Below are 19,082 nucleotides of genomic sequence, written 5' to 3' on the forward strand. Positions count from 1 at the left end.
CCCCTGTGGTCCTAACGACGCTCCTCTGGTCCTGGCCACGCCCCTCCGGTCCCGGCCACGCCCCCTGTGGTCCTGGCCACGCCTCTCTGGTCCTATCCAGGCCCATCTGATCCTGGGCCACGCCCCCTTCCGTTCTAGCCCCGCCCCTCTGGTCCCGGCCCCGCCCCTGTGGTCCTAGCCACGCCCCTCTGGTCCTGACCATGCCCCTCTGGTCCTGGCCACGCCCCTGTTGTCCTGGCCACGCCCCTCTGGTCCTAACCACGCCCCCTCTGGTCCTGGCCCTCCCCTCTGGTCCTGGCCACGCCCCCTGTGGTCCTGACCACGCCCCCTCTGGTCCCGGCCCCTCCCCTGTGGTCCTAACGACGCTCCTCTGGTCCTGGCCACGCCCCCCTGGTCCTGACCACGCCCCCTTTTGTTCTGGCCCCGCCCCCTCTGGTCCCGCCCCCGCTCCTCTGGTCCTGGCCACGCCCCTGTTGTCCTGGCCACGCCCCCTTCGGTCCTGACCACGCCCCCTCTGGTCCCCGGCCCCTCCCCTGTGGTCCTGGCGACGCTCCTCTGGTCCTGGCCACGCCCCTCCGGTCCCGGCCACGCCCCCTGTGTTCCTGGCCACGCCTCTCCGGTCCTAGCCAGGCCCATCTGGTCCCGGCCACGCCCCTTGTGGTCCTAGCCAGGCCCATCTGGTCCTGGCCACGCCCTCCGGCCCTGGCCACGCCCCTGTGTTCCTGGCCACGCCTCTCTGGTCCTAGCCAGGCCCATCTGGTCCTGGCCACGCCCCTCCGGTCCTGGCCACGCCCCCTTCTGTTCTGGCCACGCCCCCTCTGGTCCCGTCCCCTCCCCTGTGGTCCTAGCCACTGTCCTCTGGTCCCGGCCGTGCCCCCCCCGTGGTCCTGCCCACGCCCCCCCCCCGGTGGTCCTGCCCACGCCCCCCGTGGTCCGGCCCCCGGCCCCGTCCGGTCCCGGCGTCCCGGCTCCCCCCGTGGGGGCCCCTCTTGCAGCAGGGCGGCGGGGCAGGGCTCCCGGGCCCCGGGGGGGACGGCAGGATGCCGGTCCGCAGGGGCCACGTCGCGCCCCAGAACACCTATCTGGACACCATCATCCGGAAATTCGAGGGGCAGAGTGAGTGTCCGGCGCGGGGAGGGAGGGGCCGGCCGGGAGACAGCCCTCCTGAGACCTCACCTCCTCCAGGAGGCCTTCCCACACTCAGCCCCCTCCTTCCCTCCCCATCCCCCCCCGCCTTACCTCCTTCCCCTCCCCACGGCACCTGTATAGATGTTTATACGGATTCATCACTCTATTTTATTTGTACATATTTATTCTATTGATTTTATTGTGTTAGTATGTTTTGTTTTGTTGTCCGTCCCCCCCTTCTAGACTGTGAGCCCGCTGTTGGGGAGGGACCGTCTCTAGAGGTTGCCAACTTGGACTTCCCAAGCGCTCAGTACAGTGCTCTGCACGCAGTTAAGACGATTGAATAAATGAATGAATAATCAATAGGAGGGGAAAGGCCGGTGGGGTGGGGGAGGGCGGTGGGACAGTGTCCCGCCGGGGTTAGGATGAGGGTGAGGATGGTGGGAGTGTCCGGCCGGGAATAGTGACCCTTCTGGGAGGAGGAGGAAGAAGGAAGGAAGGAAGGAAAAGAAGAAGAAGAAGAAGAAGAAAGAGGGGTCCGGGAGTGCCTGCTTGTCAGGGCCGGGGCGGGGGGGAATGTCCAGCCGGGAGAAAGGAGTGTCCAGTCGGGGAGAAGGGAGAGAGCCAGTGGACTCCAGGAGCTGGGCAGGTGGGGATGGGGGGTAAGAGGGGTCCAGCCGGAGGTGGGTGTGGGGGGAGTGTCCAGCAGGGAAGGGGGGGGAATGAGAATCCGGACAGGAAGGGAAAGACCCAATTCCCAGGAAAAACGAGGAGAGGGGAGAGAGGGGAGTTGAACAGGGAGAGGGGAAGGGGAGAGGGGCCTAAAGAATGAGTGGGAGGGAGGGCGGAGACCTTAGTGCTCAGCGCTTAGGACATTCAGTCATTCAATTCAATCATTCAATCGTATTTATTGAGCGCTTACTGTGTACAGAGCACTGGACTAATCATCATCATCATCATCATCATCAATCGTGATTATTGAGCGTTTACTGTGTACAGAGCACCGTACTAATCATCATCATCATCAATCGTATTTATTGAGCGCTTGCTGTGTACAGAGCACTGGACTAATCATCATCATCATCATCATCATCATCAATCGTATTTATTGAGCACTTACTGTGTACAGAGCACTGGACTAATCATCATCATCATCTTCAATCGTATTTATTGAGCGCTTACTGTGTACAGAGCACTGGACTAATCATCATCATCATCATCATCAATCGTATTTATTGAGCGCTTACTGTGTGCAGAGTACTGGACTAATCATCATCATCATCAATCGTGTTTATTGAGCGCTTACTGTGTACAGAGCACCGTACTAATCATCATCATCATCAATCGTATTTATTGAGTGCTTACTGTGTACAGAGCACTGGACTAATCATCATCATCATCAATCGTATTTATTGAGCGCTTACTGTGTACAGAGCACTGGACTAATCATCATCATCATCAATCGTATTTATTGAGCGCTTACTGTGTACAGAGCACTGGACTAATCATCATCATCATCAATCGTATTTATTGAGCGCTTACTGTGTACAGAGCACTGGACTAATCGCTTGGGAAGTCCAAGTTGGCAACATATAGAGAACGGTCCCTACCAGACAACAGGCTCGCAGTCTAGAAAGGGGAGACAGACACCAAAACAAAACATGTGGGCAGGTGTCAAGTCGTCAGAACAAATAGAATTAAAGCTAAATGCACATCATTAACAAAATAGAGTAGAAAATATGTACAAGTAAAATAAATAGAGTGATAAATCTGTACAAACAATAGAACAGTGCTTGGCACATAGTAAGCCCTTAACAAATACCATTATTATTATTATTATTATTATTACCTCTGCCCTTTCTACATTTCTGAGAGGACCAGGGAGCTGCCCGTTCCCTCCCTGCCTGCCCACCGCCCCCCGATTCCTATCCCACTGTCGGGATCGCGGGGATCCCAAGCTCCCGGCTCACTTCTCCTTACCAACCCCCAGCCCGGAGTTCCTTCTAAACACCCCCAGACCCTACACACACTTGCTCTCTCACGCACTCATACGCACAATACACACACACGCAAACATTTCCACACTCTCCCTACACACATGCCCTTCCACACCCGTGCAAACTCCCATACACAAACATTTCCGCACTCCCTTAATAATAATAATAAAATAATAATAATAATAATGGCATTTATTAAGCACTTACTATGTGCAAAGCACTGTTCTAAGCGCTGGGGAGGTTACAAGGAGATCAGGCTGTCCCACAGGGGGCTCACGGTCTTCATTCCCATTTTACAGATGAGGTAACTGAGGCCCAGAGAAGTGAAGTGACTTGCCCAAAGTCACACAGCTGACAATTGGCGGAGCCGGGATATTGACAGGGCCTACCCCCCAACCGCTCCACACCCCCTCCAGACTTCATCCCCTACCCCACCTCCCCAGTCCCTCAGCCTCTGACCCCTCTGATCCATCCCCCCCGCCTTACCTCCTTCCCCTCCCCACAGCACCTGTATATATGTATATATGTTTATACATATTTATTACTCTATTGATTTATTTTACTTGTACGTATTTATTCTATTTATTTTATTTTGTTAATATGTTGTGTTTTGTTGTCTGTCTCCCCCTTCTAGTCTGTGAGCCCGCTGTTGGGTAGGGACCGTCTCTATACGTTGCCAACTTGTTCTTCCCAAGCGCTTAGTACAGTGCTCTGCACACAGTAAGTGCTCAATAAATACGATTGAATGAATGAATGAATGAATCAATCAATCCATCCTGCCTCGGCCCAGCTGACCATCCACCCCCCTCACCCCATCCCCAGCTCTGATCTCTTAGGGGATTAGGGGAAGCAGCGTGGCTCAGTGGAAAGAGCCCGGGCTTGGGAGTCAGAGGTCATGGGTTCAAATCCCGGCTCCGCCACTTGTCAGCTGTGTGACCTTGGGCAAGCCACTTAACTTCTCTGGGCCTCAGTTACCTCATCTGTAAAATGGGGATTAAGACTGGGAGCCCCAAATGGGACAACCTGATCACCTTGTATCCCCCCAGCGCTTAGGATAGTGCTTTGTTTCCCCTTTTAGACTGTGAGCCCCCTTTTAGACTGTGAGCCCACTGTTGGATAGGGACTGTCTCTATATGTTGCCAACTTGGACTTGTTGTGTAGGGAGAGCAAACGGGTGGAAAGGGAGCTTAGTCGGGGAAAAGCCTCTTGGAGAAGATGTGACCTTAAAAATGCTTTGAAAGTGGGGAGAGTGGTGGTCTGGCATCCCCTCCCCACAGCACCCGTATATATGTTTGTACAGATTTATTCCTGTATTTATTTTACTTGTACATATTTACTATTCTATTTATTTTGTTAATGATGTGCATTTAGCTTTAATTCTATTTGTTCTGACGACTTGACACCTGTCTACCCGTTTTGTTTTGTTGTCTGTCTCCCCCTTCTAGACTGTGAGCCCGTTGTTGGGTAGGGCCCGTCTCTATATGTTGCCAACTTGGACTTCCCAAGCGCTTAGTACAGTGCTCCGCACACAGTAAGCGCCCAATAAATACGATTGATTGATCTCAGGTCGCAAGTTTCTGATCGCCAACGCCCAGATGGAGAACTGCGCCATCATCTACTGCAACGACGGCTTCTGCGAGCTCTTCGGTTACTCGCGGGTGGAGGTGATGCAGAGGCCGTGCCCCTGCGACTTCCTCACGGGGCCGGACACCGCCCACAGTGCCATCTCCCGCCTTGCCCAAGCCCTGCTGGGTGCTGAGGAGTGCAGGCTGGAGATCCTTTACTACCGCAAGGATGGTAAGGCTGGCACCGAGTTGGTGTCCTGGGCATGGGCTGGTGTCTGGGGATCGGCCCGGCTCGGGGGATGATGGCCTTGGGACACAAGGCCCAGAAATAGATGACTTTTTTTAACGGTATTTGCTAAGCGTTTACTATGTGCCAGACACTCTTCAAAGCGCTGGGGTAGATCATCATCATCATCAATCGTATTTATTGAGCACTTACTATGTGCAGAGCACTGGACTAAGCGCTTGGGAAGTACAAGTTGGCAACATATAGAGACAGTCCCTACCCAACAGTGGGCTCACAGTCTAAAAGGAGGAGACAGAGAACAAAACCAAACATACTAACCAAATAAAATAAATAGAATAGATATGTACAAATAAAATAAATAAATAGAGTAATAAATATGTACAAACATATATACGTATATACAGGGTAGATATGAGGTCATCCGGTTGGACGCAGTCCCGGTCCCACATGGGGCTCGCAGTTTTAATCCCCATTTTCCAGATGAAGGAACTGAGCCCCAGAGAATAATTATAATAATAATGATGGCATTTGTTAGGCACTTGCTATGTGCCGAGCACTGTTCTAAGTGCTGCGGCGGGGGGGGGTGGTGCAAGGTGATCAGGTTGTCCCACGTGGGGCTCACAGTCTTAATTCCCATTTTCCAGGGAACTGAGGGCCAGAGAAGTGAAGTGACTTGCCCAAGGTCCCGCAACAGGCAAGTGGTGGAGCCAGAAATAGAATCCATCATCATCATCAATCATATTTATTGAGCGCTTACTGTGTGCAGAGCACTGTACTAAGTGCTTGGGAAGTACAAGTTGGCAACATATAGAGACAGTCCCTACCCAACAGTGGGCTCACAGTCTAAAAGGGGGAGACAGAGAACAAAACCAAACATACTAACAAAATAAAATAAATAGAATAGATATATACAAATAAAATAAATAAATAAATAAATAGAGTAATAAATATGTACAAACATGTATACATATATACAGGGTAGATATGAGGTCATCCGGTTGGACGCAGTCCCTGTCCCACATGGGACTTGCAGTTTTAATCCCCATTTTCCAGATGAAGGAACTGAGCCCCAAAGAATAATTATAATAATAATGATGGCATTTGTTAGGCACTTGCTATGTGCCAAGCACTGTTCTAAGCGCTGCGGGGGGGGTGGGGGTGCAAGGTGATCAGGTTGTCCCACGTGGGGCTCACAGTCTTAATTCCCATTTTCCAGGGAACTGAGGGCCAGAGAAGTGAAGTGACTTGCCCAAGGTCCCGCAACAGGCAAGTGGTGGAGCCAGAAATAGAGTCCAGGTCCTTTAGAGAAGCAGCGTGGCTTATTGGAGAGAGTCAGAGGTCATGGGTTCTAATCCTGCTGCCATTTATCAGCCGTGTGACTTTAGACAAGTCACTTCAGTTCTCTGTGCCTCAGTTACCTCATCTGTCAATTGAGGATTAAGACTGTGAGCCCCATGAGGGACAACCTGATTACCTTGTATCTACCCCAGTGCTTAGAACAGTGCTCAGCACATAGTAAGCACTTAACAAATACCATTACTATTATTATTATTTTGACTCCTAAGGCCTGTGCTTTAACCATTAGGCCATGCTACTCCACCATCTCTGGGTTGTGGCGTGGGCAGTAGCTAGCAGGAACGGCCAGACTCTGTGCCTCCGTGTGGTAATGTTTTGGCAGTCCCTTGGTAGTGACATGGTGGTTCCTTGGTAGTGGCTTGGCAGTGCCTTAGCAGTGCCGTGGAAATGTCCTGATGGTGCCATGGTACTGCTTTAGTAGTTCCATGGTAGTGTCTTAATAGTGCCTTGGTAATGCCATGGTGGTTCCTTGGTAATGCCTTGGTAGTGCCTTCATCTATGCACTTGGATCTGTGACCTTTGGCCATTTGATATTTACCCCACCCTTGTCTCCGCAGCACTTATCTGTAAATTATATACTATAAATGATTTATCTCCATTAATGTCTGTTTCCCCCTCTACACGGTATAAGCTCACTGTGGGCAGGGAACGGGTTGACCAACACTGTTGAATTGTACTCTCCCAAGGGTAAACCCAGTCACAGTCTAGAACCTTGGTAGTGTGCTGGTAGTCTTTTGGTAGTGCCCTTGATAGTGCAACGGGAGTGCTATGTTGGTGCCTTTGTAGTGCTTTGGTCGTGCCTCGATGGTGCCTGGGCAGTGGCAAGACAGTGCCATTCGGGCAGGCCCGGCCTGGGGCTGCATTAGACGCTGGGCTGGGGCCGAGAAGGGTTGGGTTTCTGCCCAAGAGCAGAGGCAATTCCTCGGCTGCCAGCCTGCTGGGCACAGCTTCCGGGAAAGAGGCTTCGGTGTGATGATCGTGTTTGTCATCCCTAGGGGGTAGGACAAGTCACGTATCACTGAGTCCCCCCATCCTCCCGCCCCCTCCTTTGGAAAAGTGCAAGATCAATCCATGGATTCCCACCCACACCCTACCCTCCCTCTGTCTTTTCTATCACTGTAGACAACACCGCTCTCCTCCCTATCTCAAAAGCCTGTTACCTTGACATCATCCTCGACTCATCTCTTGCATTCAACCCATATATTCAGCCTGTCACCAAATAGGGTCAGTTCTGCCTTCACGACATCGCTAAAATCCACCCTTTCCTTTCCAACCAAACTGCTGATCCACTCATTTATCAAATCCTGCCTTGACTTCCGGATCAGCCTCCTCGCTGACCTTCCTGCCTCCTGTCTCTCCCCACTCCAGTCCATACTTCGCTGTGGGGATCATTTTTTCTAAAAAAAAAATACAGTCCCACTCCTCAAAAACCTCCAGTCGTTGCCCATTCCCCTCCACATCGAACAAAAACGCCTTACCATCCACTTTAAAGCCCTCAATCACCTTGCCCCCTCCAACCTCACCTCGCTGGTTTTCTACTACAACCGTCGTCTCATTTTGCTCCTCTAACACCAACCTACTCACTGTACCTCGATCTCGTCTATCTCACCACCGACCCCTTGCTCTCATCCTACCTCTGGTCTGGAACTCCCTCTTCCATATAATATTGATGGCATTTGTTAAGCGCTCACTATGTGCAAAGCACTGTTCCTAGTGCTGGGGAGGATGCAAGGTGATCAGGTTGTCCCCACGTAGGGCTCACAGTCTTAATCACCATTTTACAGATGAGGTAACTGAGGCACAGAGAAGTTAAGAGACTTGCCCAAAGTCACACAGCTGACAAGTGATGGAGCTGGGATTTGAACCCATGACCTCTGACTCCGAAGCCCGGGCTCTTTCCACTGAGCCACGCTGCTTCCCATATCTGACTGACCACCAGTCTGCCTACCTTCAAAGCCTTATTAAAATTACATCTCCAAGTGGTCTTCCCTAATTAAGCCCTCTTTTCCCCTAATCCCTCTCTTTTCTGTGTTGCCTATGCATTTAGATCCTTACCCTTTATCCTTAGATCTCCAGCACGTAGAACAGTGCTTTGCACATAGTAAGCCCTTAATAAACGCTATTATTATTATTATTACTATAGCCCAGCCCACACACTCCGCTCCTTGAGGTTCAGTTTATTGATTGTGCCCTAATCTCATCTGTCTCACTGCTGACCGCTTTTCCACTCCCTCCATTCATTCATTCATTCATTCATTCATTCATTCATTCAATTGTATTTATTGAGCACTTACTGTGTGCAGAGCACTGTACTAAGCGCTTGGGAAGTCCAAGTTGGCAACATATAGAGACAGTCCCTACCCAACAACGGGCTCACAGTCTAGAAGGGAGACAGACAACAAAACAAAACAGGTAGACAAGTGTCAAGTCGTCAGAACAAATAGAACTAAAGCTAAATGCACATCATTAATGAAATAAATAGAATAGTAAATATGTACAAGTAAAATAAATACATTAATAAATCTGTACAAACATATATATGGATGCTGTGAGGAGGGGATGCCAGACCACCACTCTCCCCACTTTCAAAGCATTTTTAAGGTCACATGTTCTCCAAGAGGCTTTTCCCCGACTAAGCTCTGTTTCCACCCGTTTGCTCTCCCTTTTGAGTCATCTATGCATTTAAATCTGTGACCTTTGGACATTTGACATTTGCCGCATTCCCAACCCCACAGCAACTACGGGCATATCTTTAAATGATATTATTTACTTATTCATATTAATGCCTGTTTTCCCCCTAGACTGCAAGCCTGTCATGGGCACGGAACGCGGCTGCTAAATCTGTTAAATTGTACTCGAGACTGTGAGCCCACTGTTGGGTAGGGACTGTCCCTATATGTTGCCAACTTGTACTTCCCAAGTGCTTAGTACAGTGCTCTGCACACAGTAAGTGCTCAATAAATACGATTGATTGATTGATTACTCTTCCAAGCGCTTAGTATAGTGCTCTGCACATAGGAAGCCCTCAATAAATACCTATTGATTGATTGATTACCAACTATTTGGATTTTATTCTTCCATCATCATCATCATCATCATCATCAATCGTATTTATTGAGCGCTTACTGTGTGCAGAGCACTATACTAAGCGCTTGGGAAGTACAAGTTGGCAACACATAGAGACAGTCCCTACCCAACAGTGGGCTCACAGTCTAAAAGGGGGAGACAGAGAACAAAACCAAACATACTAACAAAATAAAATAAATAGAATAGATATGTACAAGTAAAATAAATAAATAAATAGAGTAATAAATAGGTACAAACATATATACATCTATACAGGTGCTGTGGGGAAAGGAAGGAGGTAAGATGGGGGGATGGAGAGGGGGATGAGGGGGAGAGGAAGGAAGGGGCTCAGTCTGGGAAGGCCTCCTGGAGGAGGTGAGCTCCCACAGTAAGCACTCAGTAAATACCCTTGATCGATTGACCGATTGATTGATTCAATAGTCAGTAGATACGATCCCCTCAGGGAGCTTGCAGTCCAGCAGGGGAGACGGATGGTGAAATAATTTACAGATGGGAGGAAGAAGACAAGTGGATATGTAGACGAGTTAGTGCTTTGGGGGCAGGGTGTATGCATGAGTATGTACAGAATCAATCAATCAATTGTATTTTTTGAGCCCTTACGGTGTGCAGAGCACTATGTTAAGCGCTTGAGAGAGAGCAATAAGCAACATAACACAAGCGCTACAGGGGGGTGTGTGTTCACACGAGCGTAGTTGGTACTTGCAAAGTTGGTGCAGCTACTGGTTTTGTCTCCCCCTTTTAGACTGTGAGCCCACTGATGGGTAGGGACTGTCTCTATATGTTCCAATTTGTACTTCCCAAGCGCTTAGTACAGTGCTCTGCACACAGTAAGTGCTCAATAAATATGATTGATGTGCCCGGGGTCCCAGGCCGGGGATGGGTCTTGGGTGTCTCTCTGGACCTGGGGATGATCCGGCCACCTTTCTCCCCCCTGGCCACCCCCTGCAGTGGCCACCTCTGTCTCCCTCCTCCCTGCAGAGTCCCTTTTGCCCGTGGCAGCTGTCCGGTCGGTCGTGTGGGAGGAAATTAACTTTCCCCTGATCTCCTTCTGCTCCCAAGGGGATTATCATAAGATTGCTGCCCTCCCAGTCCTCCGCCCGGCCGCGGGAAGGGGGAGAAGGGAGGCAGGAGAGGATGGGGTTGGGGGGAGGATGGAACAGAGCTCGATGGCCCAGTTTGGCCCAGTTTCCCCAGTTCCACTTAAGGCAGAACTCAGAGGCAGGGCTCAGGCCTGACCCGAGTGAGGTCAACCAGGTCTGCAGGCAGCAGGGATGGAGAGGACAGGATCCTCTCGCTGACTTGGGGTGACTTCGACCTGGTTCCTCAGCTGCTGAGGTTGGGGACAGGGGTTCATTCATTCAATCGTATTTATTGAGCACTTACAGTGCACTGTACTAAGCACTTGGGAAGTACAAGTTGGCAACATATAGAGATGGTCCCTACCCAACAACGGGCTCACAGTCTAGAAGGGGGAGACAGACAACAAAACAAAACATGTGGACAGGTGTCAAGTCGTCAGAACAAAAGGTTGGGGGGCCCTGGAAGACTGATGGGGTCACTGCTCTTGCGGTCGGTCGGGGCAGAGGGGAGCTTCCCGTCCCCCGGAGAAGCTTGGCCGCTGGGAAGCGTGACGGCCTCCGGGCCTGTGGGATTGCAAAGCAGTGTGCAAGTGTTACTTTATGATCGGATGTGTGACTGTGTTTGTCTGTACGGAATTGGGGCGAGGAGTTCTGTGACTGTGCGTAACTGAGTGCAACCGGGAGTGTCGTTGTGGGTTTGCGTAATGGGGGGGGTGTGCGTGATGTCGGTGTGCAGTGGTGGGTATGTAATGGCGTGTGTGCAATCGCATGCATTGTTGTGTCCCCGGTTGGGTGTGTACGTGGAGTGAGAGAGTTGGAGGTGTGTACACTGTGGGGTGGGGATGAGGGGCAGAGGGAGAGAGTCTGATAGATACAGGGAGGTTTCTGGAAGCTACAGTTCCATGTACACCCCTAAATTCCTTCTCTCCCTCCCCTGACAATACAACCCCCACCTCCCCATCCCAGGGGCCTGCCGCACGTCCACAGCGTGGGAAATACCCAGAGAGGGTGTGTGTACGCGTGAAAAAGAGGGAGAGAGAGCAAGTTTTTTATAAAAATAATAATAATAATGGAATTTGTTAAGCGCTTACTATGTGCAGAACACTGTTCTAAGCACTGGGGGGGATACAAGGTGATCAAGTTGTCCCACGTGGGGCTCACAGTCTTAATCCCCATTTTATAGATGAGGTAAATGAGGCTTGGAGAAGTTAAGTGACTTGCCCAGGGAGAAGCAGCGTGGCTCAGTGGAAAGAGCCCGGGCTTTGGAGTCGGAGGTCATGGGTTCGAATCCCGGCTCCGCCACATGTCTGCTGTGTGACCCTGGGCAAGTCACTTCACTTCTCTGAGCCTCAGTTCCCTCGTCTGTAAAATGGGGTCTGACTGTGAGCCCCATGTGGGACAACCTGATCACCTTGTATCCCCCCAGCGCTTAGAACAGTGCTTTGCACATAGTAAGCGCTTAACAAATGCCATTATTATTATTATTATTATTATTATTATGTGGTGGAGTGGGATTCGAATCCATGACCTCTGACTCCAAAGCCCGGGCTCTTTCCACTGAGCCACGCTGCTTATGCATGTTCGTGTGTACGTGCACATGTGGGTGAGTGTCTGTGTGCGAACAAGTGTGTGACCCTGGGCCCGCGCTGATAGTAGGGAGGGTGAGAAATTCATTCATTCAATCATATTTATGGAGCGCTTACTGTGTGCAGAGCACTGTACTGAGCACTTGGGAGAGTTCAATACAGCAATAAACAGACACGTTCCCAGCCCACAACAAGCTTGCAGTCTAGAGGGGGGAAGGCGGACATTAATACAAAGAAATAAATTGCAGATAGGGACATGAGAGAAGCAGCGTGGCTCAGTGGAAAGAGCCTGGGCTTTGGAGTCAGAGGTCATGGGTTCAAATCCCGGCTCCGCCAGTTGTCAGCTGTGTGACTTTGGGCAAGTCACTTCACTTCTCTGTGCCTCAGTTACCTCATCTGTAAAAAGCACTGTGTGAGTAGTCCGTGTTGCTTATGTGTGGCTGCAGGGGGGCCCTGGCCGGGGCTGGGCTGGGCAGAGCGCTTGGCCCAGGGACCCCACCAGAGCTGGCTCGGGGCAATGGGACAGGCGGAGGGGAGAGGCCCACGTCATCCCCCGGGCCTGGAATGCCCCCAATCCCTCTGCCCATCCGCCAAGCTAGCTCTCTTCCTCCCTTCAAGGCCCTACTGAGAGCTCACCTCCTCCAGGAGGCCTTCCCAGACTGAGCCCCTTCCTTCCTCTCCCCTTCGCCCCCCTCTCCATCCCCCCATCTTACCTCCTTCCCTTCCCCACAGCACCTGTATATATGTTTGTACATATTTATTACTCTATTTATTTTACTTGTACATATCTATTCTATTTATTTTATTTTGTTAGTATGTTTGATTTTGTTCTCCGTCTCCCCCTTTTAGACTGTGAGCCCGCTGTTGGGTAGGGACCGTCTCTAGATGTTGCCAACTTGTACTTCCCAAGCGCTTAGTACGGTGCTCTGCACGTAGTAAGCGCTCAATAAATACGATGGATGATGATGATGATGAGAGGCTAGCGGGGGGAGAGAGACCGGCGGGCCTGGCAGGGGTTAACACCGGCAGGTTATTTTTAAAAGCCGAGAATCCAACGCTTCCCCCTCTGTGCGGTGCCACTGACGTGCGTGCGGGAGGTGGCAGTCGGAGGGCCAGAAACAAGGGGGGCTATTAGGGGGCACCGGGTGGGTTGGGGGGCTGGCAGAAAGAGCCACGGGCGAGACCGGAGAGGGGCAGGAGTCCTGTGACCTCAGGGGTTCGGGAAGAACCAGGCCACGCGGGCTGACCTCAGAACAGCCCCTTCATCATCATCATCATCATCAATCGTATTTATTGAGCGCTTACTATGTGCAGAGCACTGTACTAAGCGCTTTGGAAATACAAATTGGCAACATATAGAGACAGTCCCTACCCAACAGTGGGCTCACAGTCTAAAAGCCCCTTGATCCTGACCCGACCCCTCTCTCTCCCCTTTCCTCCCTCCCTCATTCAGTCGTTCGTATTTATTGAGATTTACCGTGTGCAGACCACTGTGCTAAGCGCTTGGGAGAGGGAGAGTATAATATAACAATAAGCAGACACATGCCCTGCCAACAACAAGCTCACGGTCTAGAGGGGGAGACGGACGTTAATATAAATAAATAAATTATAATGATAATAATAACGATGGCATTTATTAAGCGCTTACTATGTGCAGAGCACTGTTCCAAGCGCTGGGGAGATTACAAGGTGGTCAGGTTGTCCCACGCGGGTTCACAGTCTTCATCCCCATTTTGCAGATGAGGAAACTGAGGCCTAGAGAAGTGAAGTGTACTAAGCACTTAGTACAGTGCTCTGCACATAGTAAGTGCTCAATAAATACGATTGATGATGATGAAGTGACTTGCCCAAAGTCACACAGCTGACAGTTGGCAGAGCCGGGATATTACAGATACTGTAATAATAACAACTGTGGTCCAACTTGTACTTCCCAAGCGCTTAGTACAGTGCTCTGCACACCATAAGCGCTCAATAAATATGATTAATTGATTGATTGATTGGTATTTGGTAAGCACTTACTATGTGCCAGGCACTGTACTAAAGACTGGGGTGGATATAAGCAAATCAGATGGACACCTATGGGACTCCCAGTCTCATTCCCCATTCTCCAGATGAGGGAACTGAGGCTCAGAGAAGCGAAATCACTTGCCCAAGTTCACACAGCAGACAAGTGGCAGAGGCAGAATTAGAACCCATAACCTTCTGACGTTGAGGCCCGTACTCTATCCACTAGGCCAGGCATATGGACATAAGTGGTGTGGGGCTGGGAGAGGGGATGAATAAAAGGAGCAAATCAGGGCGACACAGAAGGGAGTTGGAGAAGAGGAAAGGAGGGCTTACGTTAGAAAACGTTTCTCGGAGGAGATGTCCTTCTATAATAATAATAATAAATAATGATGGCATTTATTAAGCCCTGACTATGTGCAAGGCTCTAGGGAGATTACAAGGTGATCAGGTTGTCCCACGTGGGGCTCACAGTCTTAATCCCCATTTTACAGATGAGGTAACTGAGTCTCAGAGAAGTGAAGTGACTTGTCCAAAGTCACACAGCTGACAATTTGGGGAGTTGGGATTTGAACCCATGACCTCTGACTCCTAAACCCGGGCTTTTTCCACCAAGCCACGCTGCTTCTCACTGAGCCACGCTATAAGGCTTTGAAAGAGGAGAGAGTCATTAGGGGAAGCAGCGTGGCTCAGTGGAAAGAGCAACGGGCTTTGGAGTCAGAGGTCATGGGTTCAAATCCTGGCCCATTGTCAGCTGTGTGACTTTGGGCAAGTCGCTTAACTTCTCTGGGCCTCAGTTATCCCATCTGTAAAATGGGGATGAAGACTGTGAGCCCCCCGTGGGACAACCTGATCAACTTCTAACCTTCCCAGCGCTTAGAACAGTGCTTTGCACATAGTAAGCGCTTAATAAATGCTATCGTTATTATTATTATTATTATTATTATTATCTCTCAGCCTTGGGGTCCCCAAAGCCACAGGCTCCCCCCACGGTCCCTCCAGACCCACTCAAAGGCGCTTGGGTCAAGGGACACCCCACTCATCATCAAGCGTATTTATTGAGCGCTTACTATGTGCAGAGCACTCCTGTCACCTTGGCTGCTCTGGCCTCCTGCTCCAGCCCCAGGGGGCCAAGGAAGAACCTCGGATGCTGTGGCTCCATTGCAGAGAAGTGTGGACCCTCAGATCCATTGCAGAAAGTCGGGGTGGTCTCGTTTCCTCCCCTCACCCATCTAACCAGCCGTGTGACTTTGGGCAAGTCACTTAACTTCTCTATGCCTCAGTTCCCTCATCTGTAAAATGGGGATTAAGACTGGGAGCCCCACGTGGGACAACCTGATCACCTTGTAATCTCCCCAGCGCTTAGAACAGTGCTTTGCATCATCATCAATCGTATTTATTGAGCGCTTACTATGTGCAGAGCACTGTACTAAGCGCTTGGGAAGTCCAAATTGGCAACATCTAGAGACAGTCCCTACCCAACAGTGGGCTCACAGTCTAAAAGGGGGAGACAGAGAACAAAACCAAACATAGTAAGCTCCTAATACATAGTCATCATTATTATTAAGAGAAGTGGCGTGGCTCAGTGGAAAGAGCATGAGCTTTGGAGTCAGAGGTCATGGGTTCAAATCCCGACTCCGCCACTTGTCAGCTGTGTGACTTTGGGCAAGTCACTTCACTTCTCTGGGCCTCAGTTACCTCATCTGTAAAATGGGGATTAAGACTGGGAGCCCCCTGTGGGACAACCTGGTCACCTTGTAACCTCCCCAGCGCTTAGAACAGTGCTTTGCACATAGTAAGCACTTAATAAATGTCATTATTATTATTATATAGTATGTTAAGTGTTTCCTATGTGTCTAATAATAATAATAATGATGGCATTTGTTAAGCGCTTACTATGTGCAAAGCACTGTTCTAAGCGCTGGGGGGACACAATGGGATCAAGTTGTCCCACGTGGGGCTCACAGTCTTAATCCTCATTTTACAGATGAGGTAACTGAGGCTCAGAGAAGTTAAGTGACTTGCCCAAGGTCACACAGGAGACATGTGGCGGAGCTATACTGTTCCAAGTGCCGGGGTAGGTACAGTTAATTTCAGACACGATTTCACATGGGGCTCATAGTCTAAATAGGAGGGAGAGGGTTCATTCAAAAGTATTTATTGAGCACTTACTGTGTGTAGGTAACAAGTATCCCCATTTTATAGCTGAGTAAACTGAGGCACAGAGAAGTGAAGTGACTTGCCCAAAGACACACAACAAGTAATTGGCAGATCAAGGACTAGAACCAAGGGCCTTCAGACTCCCATGTCCAAGCACCAGCTGGGTGACCTTGGGTGAGTCACTTCACTTCTCTGTGCCTCAGTTTCCTCAGCTGTAAAATGGGGATTCAGTATTGATCTCCCTCCTACTTAGACTGTGAGCCTCATGTGGGACAGGGACTGTGTCTAATTTGATTAACTTATATCTACCCCAGCGCTTAGAGCAGTGCTTCACAAAAGCCATCAAAAAATAGCATTCGCTGAGCACTTATACTCTGTACTAAGCACTTGGGAGAGTACAAATAGAAGACATGGTCCCTGCCCATAAGGAGTTTACAAATCATTTAGTAAAATCGTTTACTAAAAAGGAGGAAGAAATGTGAGCCCCATGTGGGACCTGCCCTAGTGCTTAGAACAGGACTTGGCATATAGTAAGTGCTTCGCAAATACCACAATTATTAAGTGCTCCAAGAGCAGAATGGATAAAATGATCTATACAGAAGGGCAACAGGAAGGATTGAGCATGAAAAAGGGTTGAGATGATAGTAGGGAGGGTGAGAAATTCATTCATTCAATCATATTTATGGAGTGCTTACTGTGTGCAGAGCACTGTACTGAGCACTTGGGAGAGTCCAATACAGCAATAAACAGACACATTCCCAGCCCACAACAAGCTTGCAGTCTAGAGGGGGGAAGGCAGACATTAATACAAAGAAATAAATTGCAGATAGGGACATGAGAGAAGCAGTGTGGCTCAGTGGAAAGAGCCTGGGCTTTGGAGTCAGAGGTCATGGGTTCAAATCCCGGCTCCTCCAGTTGTCAGCTGTGTGACTTTGGGCAAGTCACTTCACTTCTCTGTGCCTCAGTTACCTCATCTGTAAAAAATGGGGATTAAAACTGTGAGCCCCCATGGGACAACCTGATCACCTTTTAACCTCTCCAGCGCTTAGAACAGTGCTTTGTACATAGTAAGTGCTTAATAAATGCTATTATTACTATTACTATTACTATTACATAAGTGTTGTGGGGCTGGGAGGGGGGTGAACAAAGGGAGCAAGTCAGGGTGGCGCAGAAGGGAGTGGGAGAAGAGGAAAGGGGGGTGCTTAGTCAGGGAAGGCTTCCTGGAGGAGATGTGCCTTCAGTAAGGCTTTGAAGTGGGGGAGAGTAATCGTCCGTCGGATTTGAGGAGGGAAAGCATTCCAGGCCAGAGGCAGGACTTGGGCTAGGGTTTGGCGGCCATATCGAGGCACAGTGAGAAGGTTGGCATTAGAGAATAATAATAATAATAATAATAATAATAATAGCATTTATTAAGCGCTTACTACATGCAAATCACTGTTCTAAGCGCTGGGGAGGTTACAAGGTGATCAGGTTGTCCCATGGGGGGCTCACAGTCTTCATCCCCATTTTACAGACGAGGGAACTGAGGCATGGTGAAGTGACTTGCCCAAAGTCACACAGCTGTCAATTGGCGGAGCGGGATTTGAACCCATGACCTCTGACTCCAAAGCCCGGGCTCTTTCCACTGAGCCACACTGCTTCTCTAAGAGAAGCAAAGTGCGCGGGCTGGGTTGTATTAGGAGAGTAGCGAGTTGAGGTGGGGGGGGGGGTGGCAGGGTGATTGAGTGTTTTGAAGCCAATGGTGAGGGGTTTTTATTTGACGCGGAGGTCGATAGGCAACCCCTGGAGTTTCTGGAGGAGTGAGGAAACATTCCCTGAACGTTTTTGTAGAAAAATGATTCGTGAAGCAGAGGGAAGTATGGGCTGGAGTGGGGAGAGATAAGAAGCCGGGAGGTCAGCAAGGAGGCTGATACAGTAGTCCAGATGGGAAAGGGTGAGTGACCGTATAAACGTGCTAGCCGGGGAGCCCTCCTGGAGGAGGAGAGATTTCAGGTTTCAGCCTCTCACCCTCCTCCTTCCCCTTCCCGCCTCCAGGATAATGTCCCCCTTGCTGGGGAGAAAGTTGCCCAGGCACTGGGCAGAACTGACACCTGTTGGGAAGAAGCCAGGGAGGGAAAGAAGAAGGGGAGGGTCTTGGAGAGATTGAAAACCCAAGGAGAGAGGATTGGGCTGACACCAGGGTCTCTCTCATTCATTCATTCATTCATTCATTCATTCATTCATTCAATCGTATTTATTGAGTGACTACGTGCTTGGGAAGTCCAAGTTGGCAACATGTAGAGACGGTCCCTACCCAACGACGGGCTCACAATCTAGAAGGGGGAGACAGACAACGAAACAAAACATATGAACAGGTGTCAAGTCATCAGAATAAATAGAAGTAAAGCTAGATGCACATCATTAATAATAATAATAATAATAATAACGGCATTTATTAAGCGCTTACTATGTGCAAAGCACTGTTCTAAGCGCTGGGAAGGTTACAAGATGATCAGGCTGTTAAGCGCTTACTATGTGCAAAGCACTGTTCTAAGCGCTGGGAAGGTTACAAGATGATCAGGCTGTCCCACGGGGGGCTCACAGGCTTAATCCCCATTTTACAGATGAGGTAACTGAGGCGCAGAGAAGTTAAGTGACTTGCCCAAAGTCACACAGCTGACAAGTAGTGGAGCCGGGGTTTGAACCCACGACCTCTGACTCCAAAGCCCGGGCTCTTTCCACTGAGCCACGCTGCTTATCTGATTAACAAAATCAATAGAATAGTAAATATGTACAAGTAAAATAAATAGAGTAATAAATCTGTACAGACATATATACAGGTGCTGTGGGGAGGGGAAGGAGGTAGGGTGGGGGGATGGGGAGGGGGAGAGGGA

General features: G+C 49.9%; 1 protein-coding gene across 1 annotated transcript in view; it reads left to right on the forward strand.

Moving 5' to 3' along the window:
* The first annotated feature begins 1,040 nt into the window (after positions 1 to 1,040).
* The window catches only part of KCNH6 (potassium voltage-gated channel subfamily H member 6), a 76,013-nt gene continuing 57,971 nt past the window's right edge, over positions 1,041 to 19,082 (forward strand). The window contains exons 1-2 of the mRNA XM_038754448.1: positions 1,041 to 1,116; positions 4,692 to 4,922. Coding sequence (XP_038610376.1) covers positions 1,041 to 1,116; positions 4,692 to 4,922 — 307 coding nt within the window. The remainder of the gene's footprint in view (positions 1,117 to 4,691; positions 4,923 to 19,082) is intronic.

The sequence above is a fragment of the Tachyglossus aculeatus genome, chromosome 11, assembly GCF_015852505.1.
Source record: "Tachyglossus aculeatus isolate mTacAcu1 chromosome 11, mTacAcu1.pri, whole genome shotgun sequence".
In the NCBI taxonomy this organism is placed as follows: Eukaryota; Metazoa; Chordata; class Mammalia; order Monotremata; family Tachyglossidae; genus Tachyglossus; species Tachyglossus aculeatus.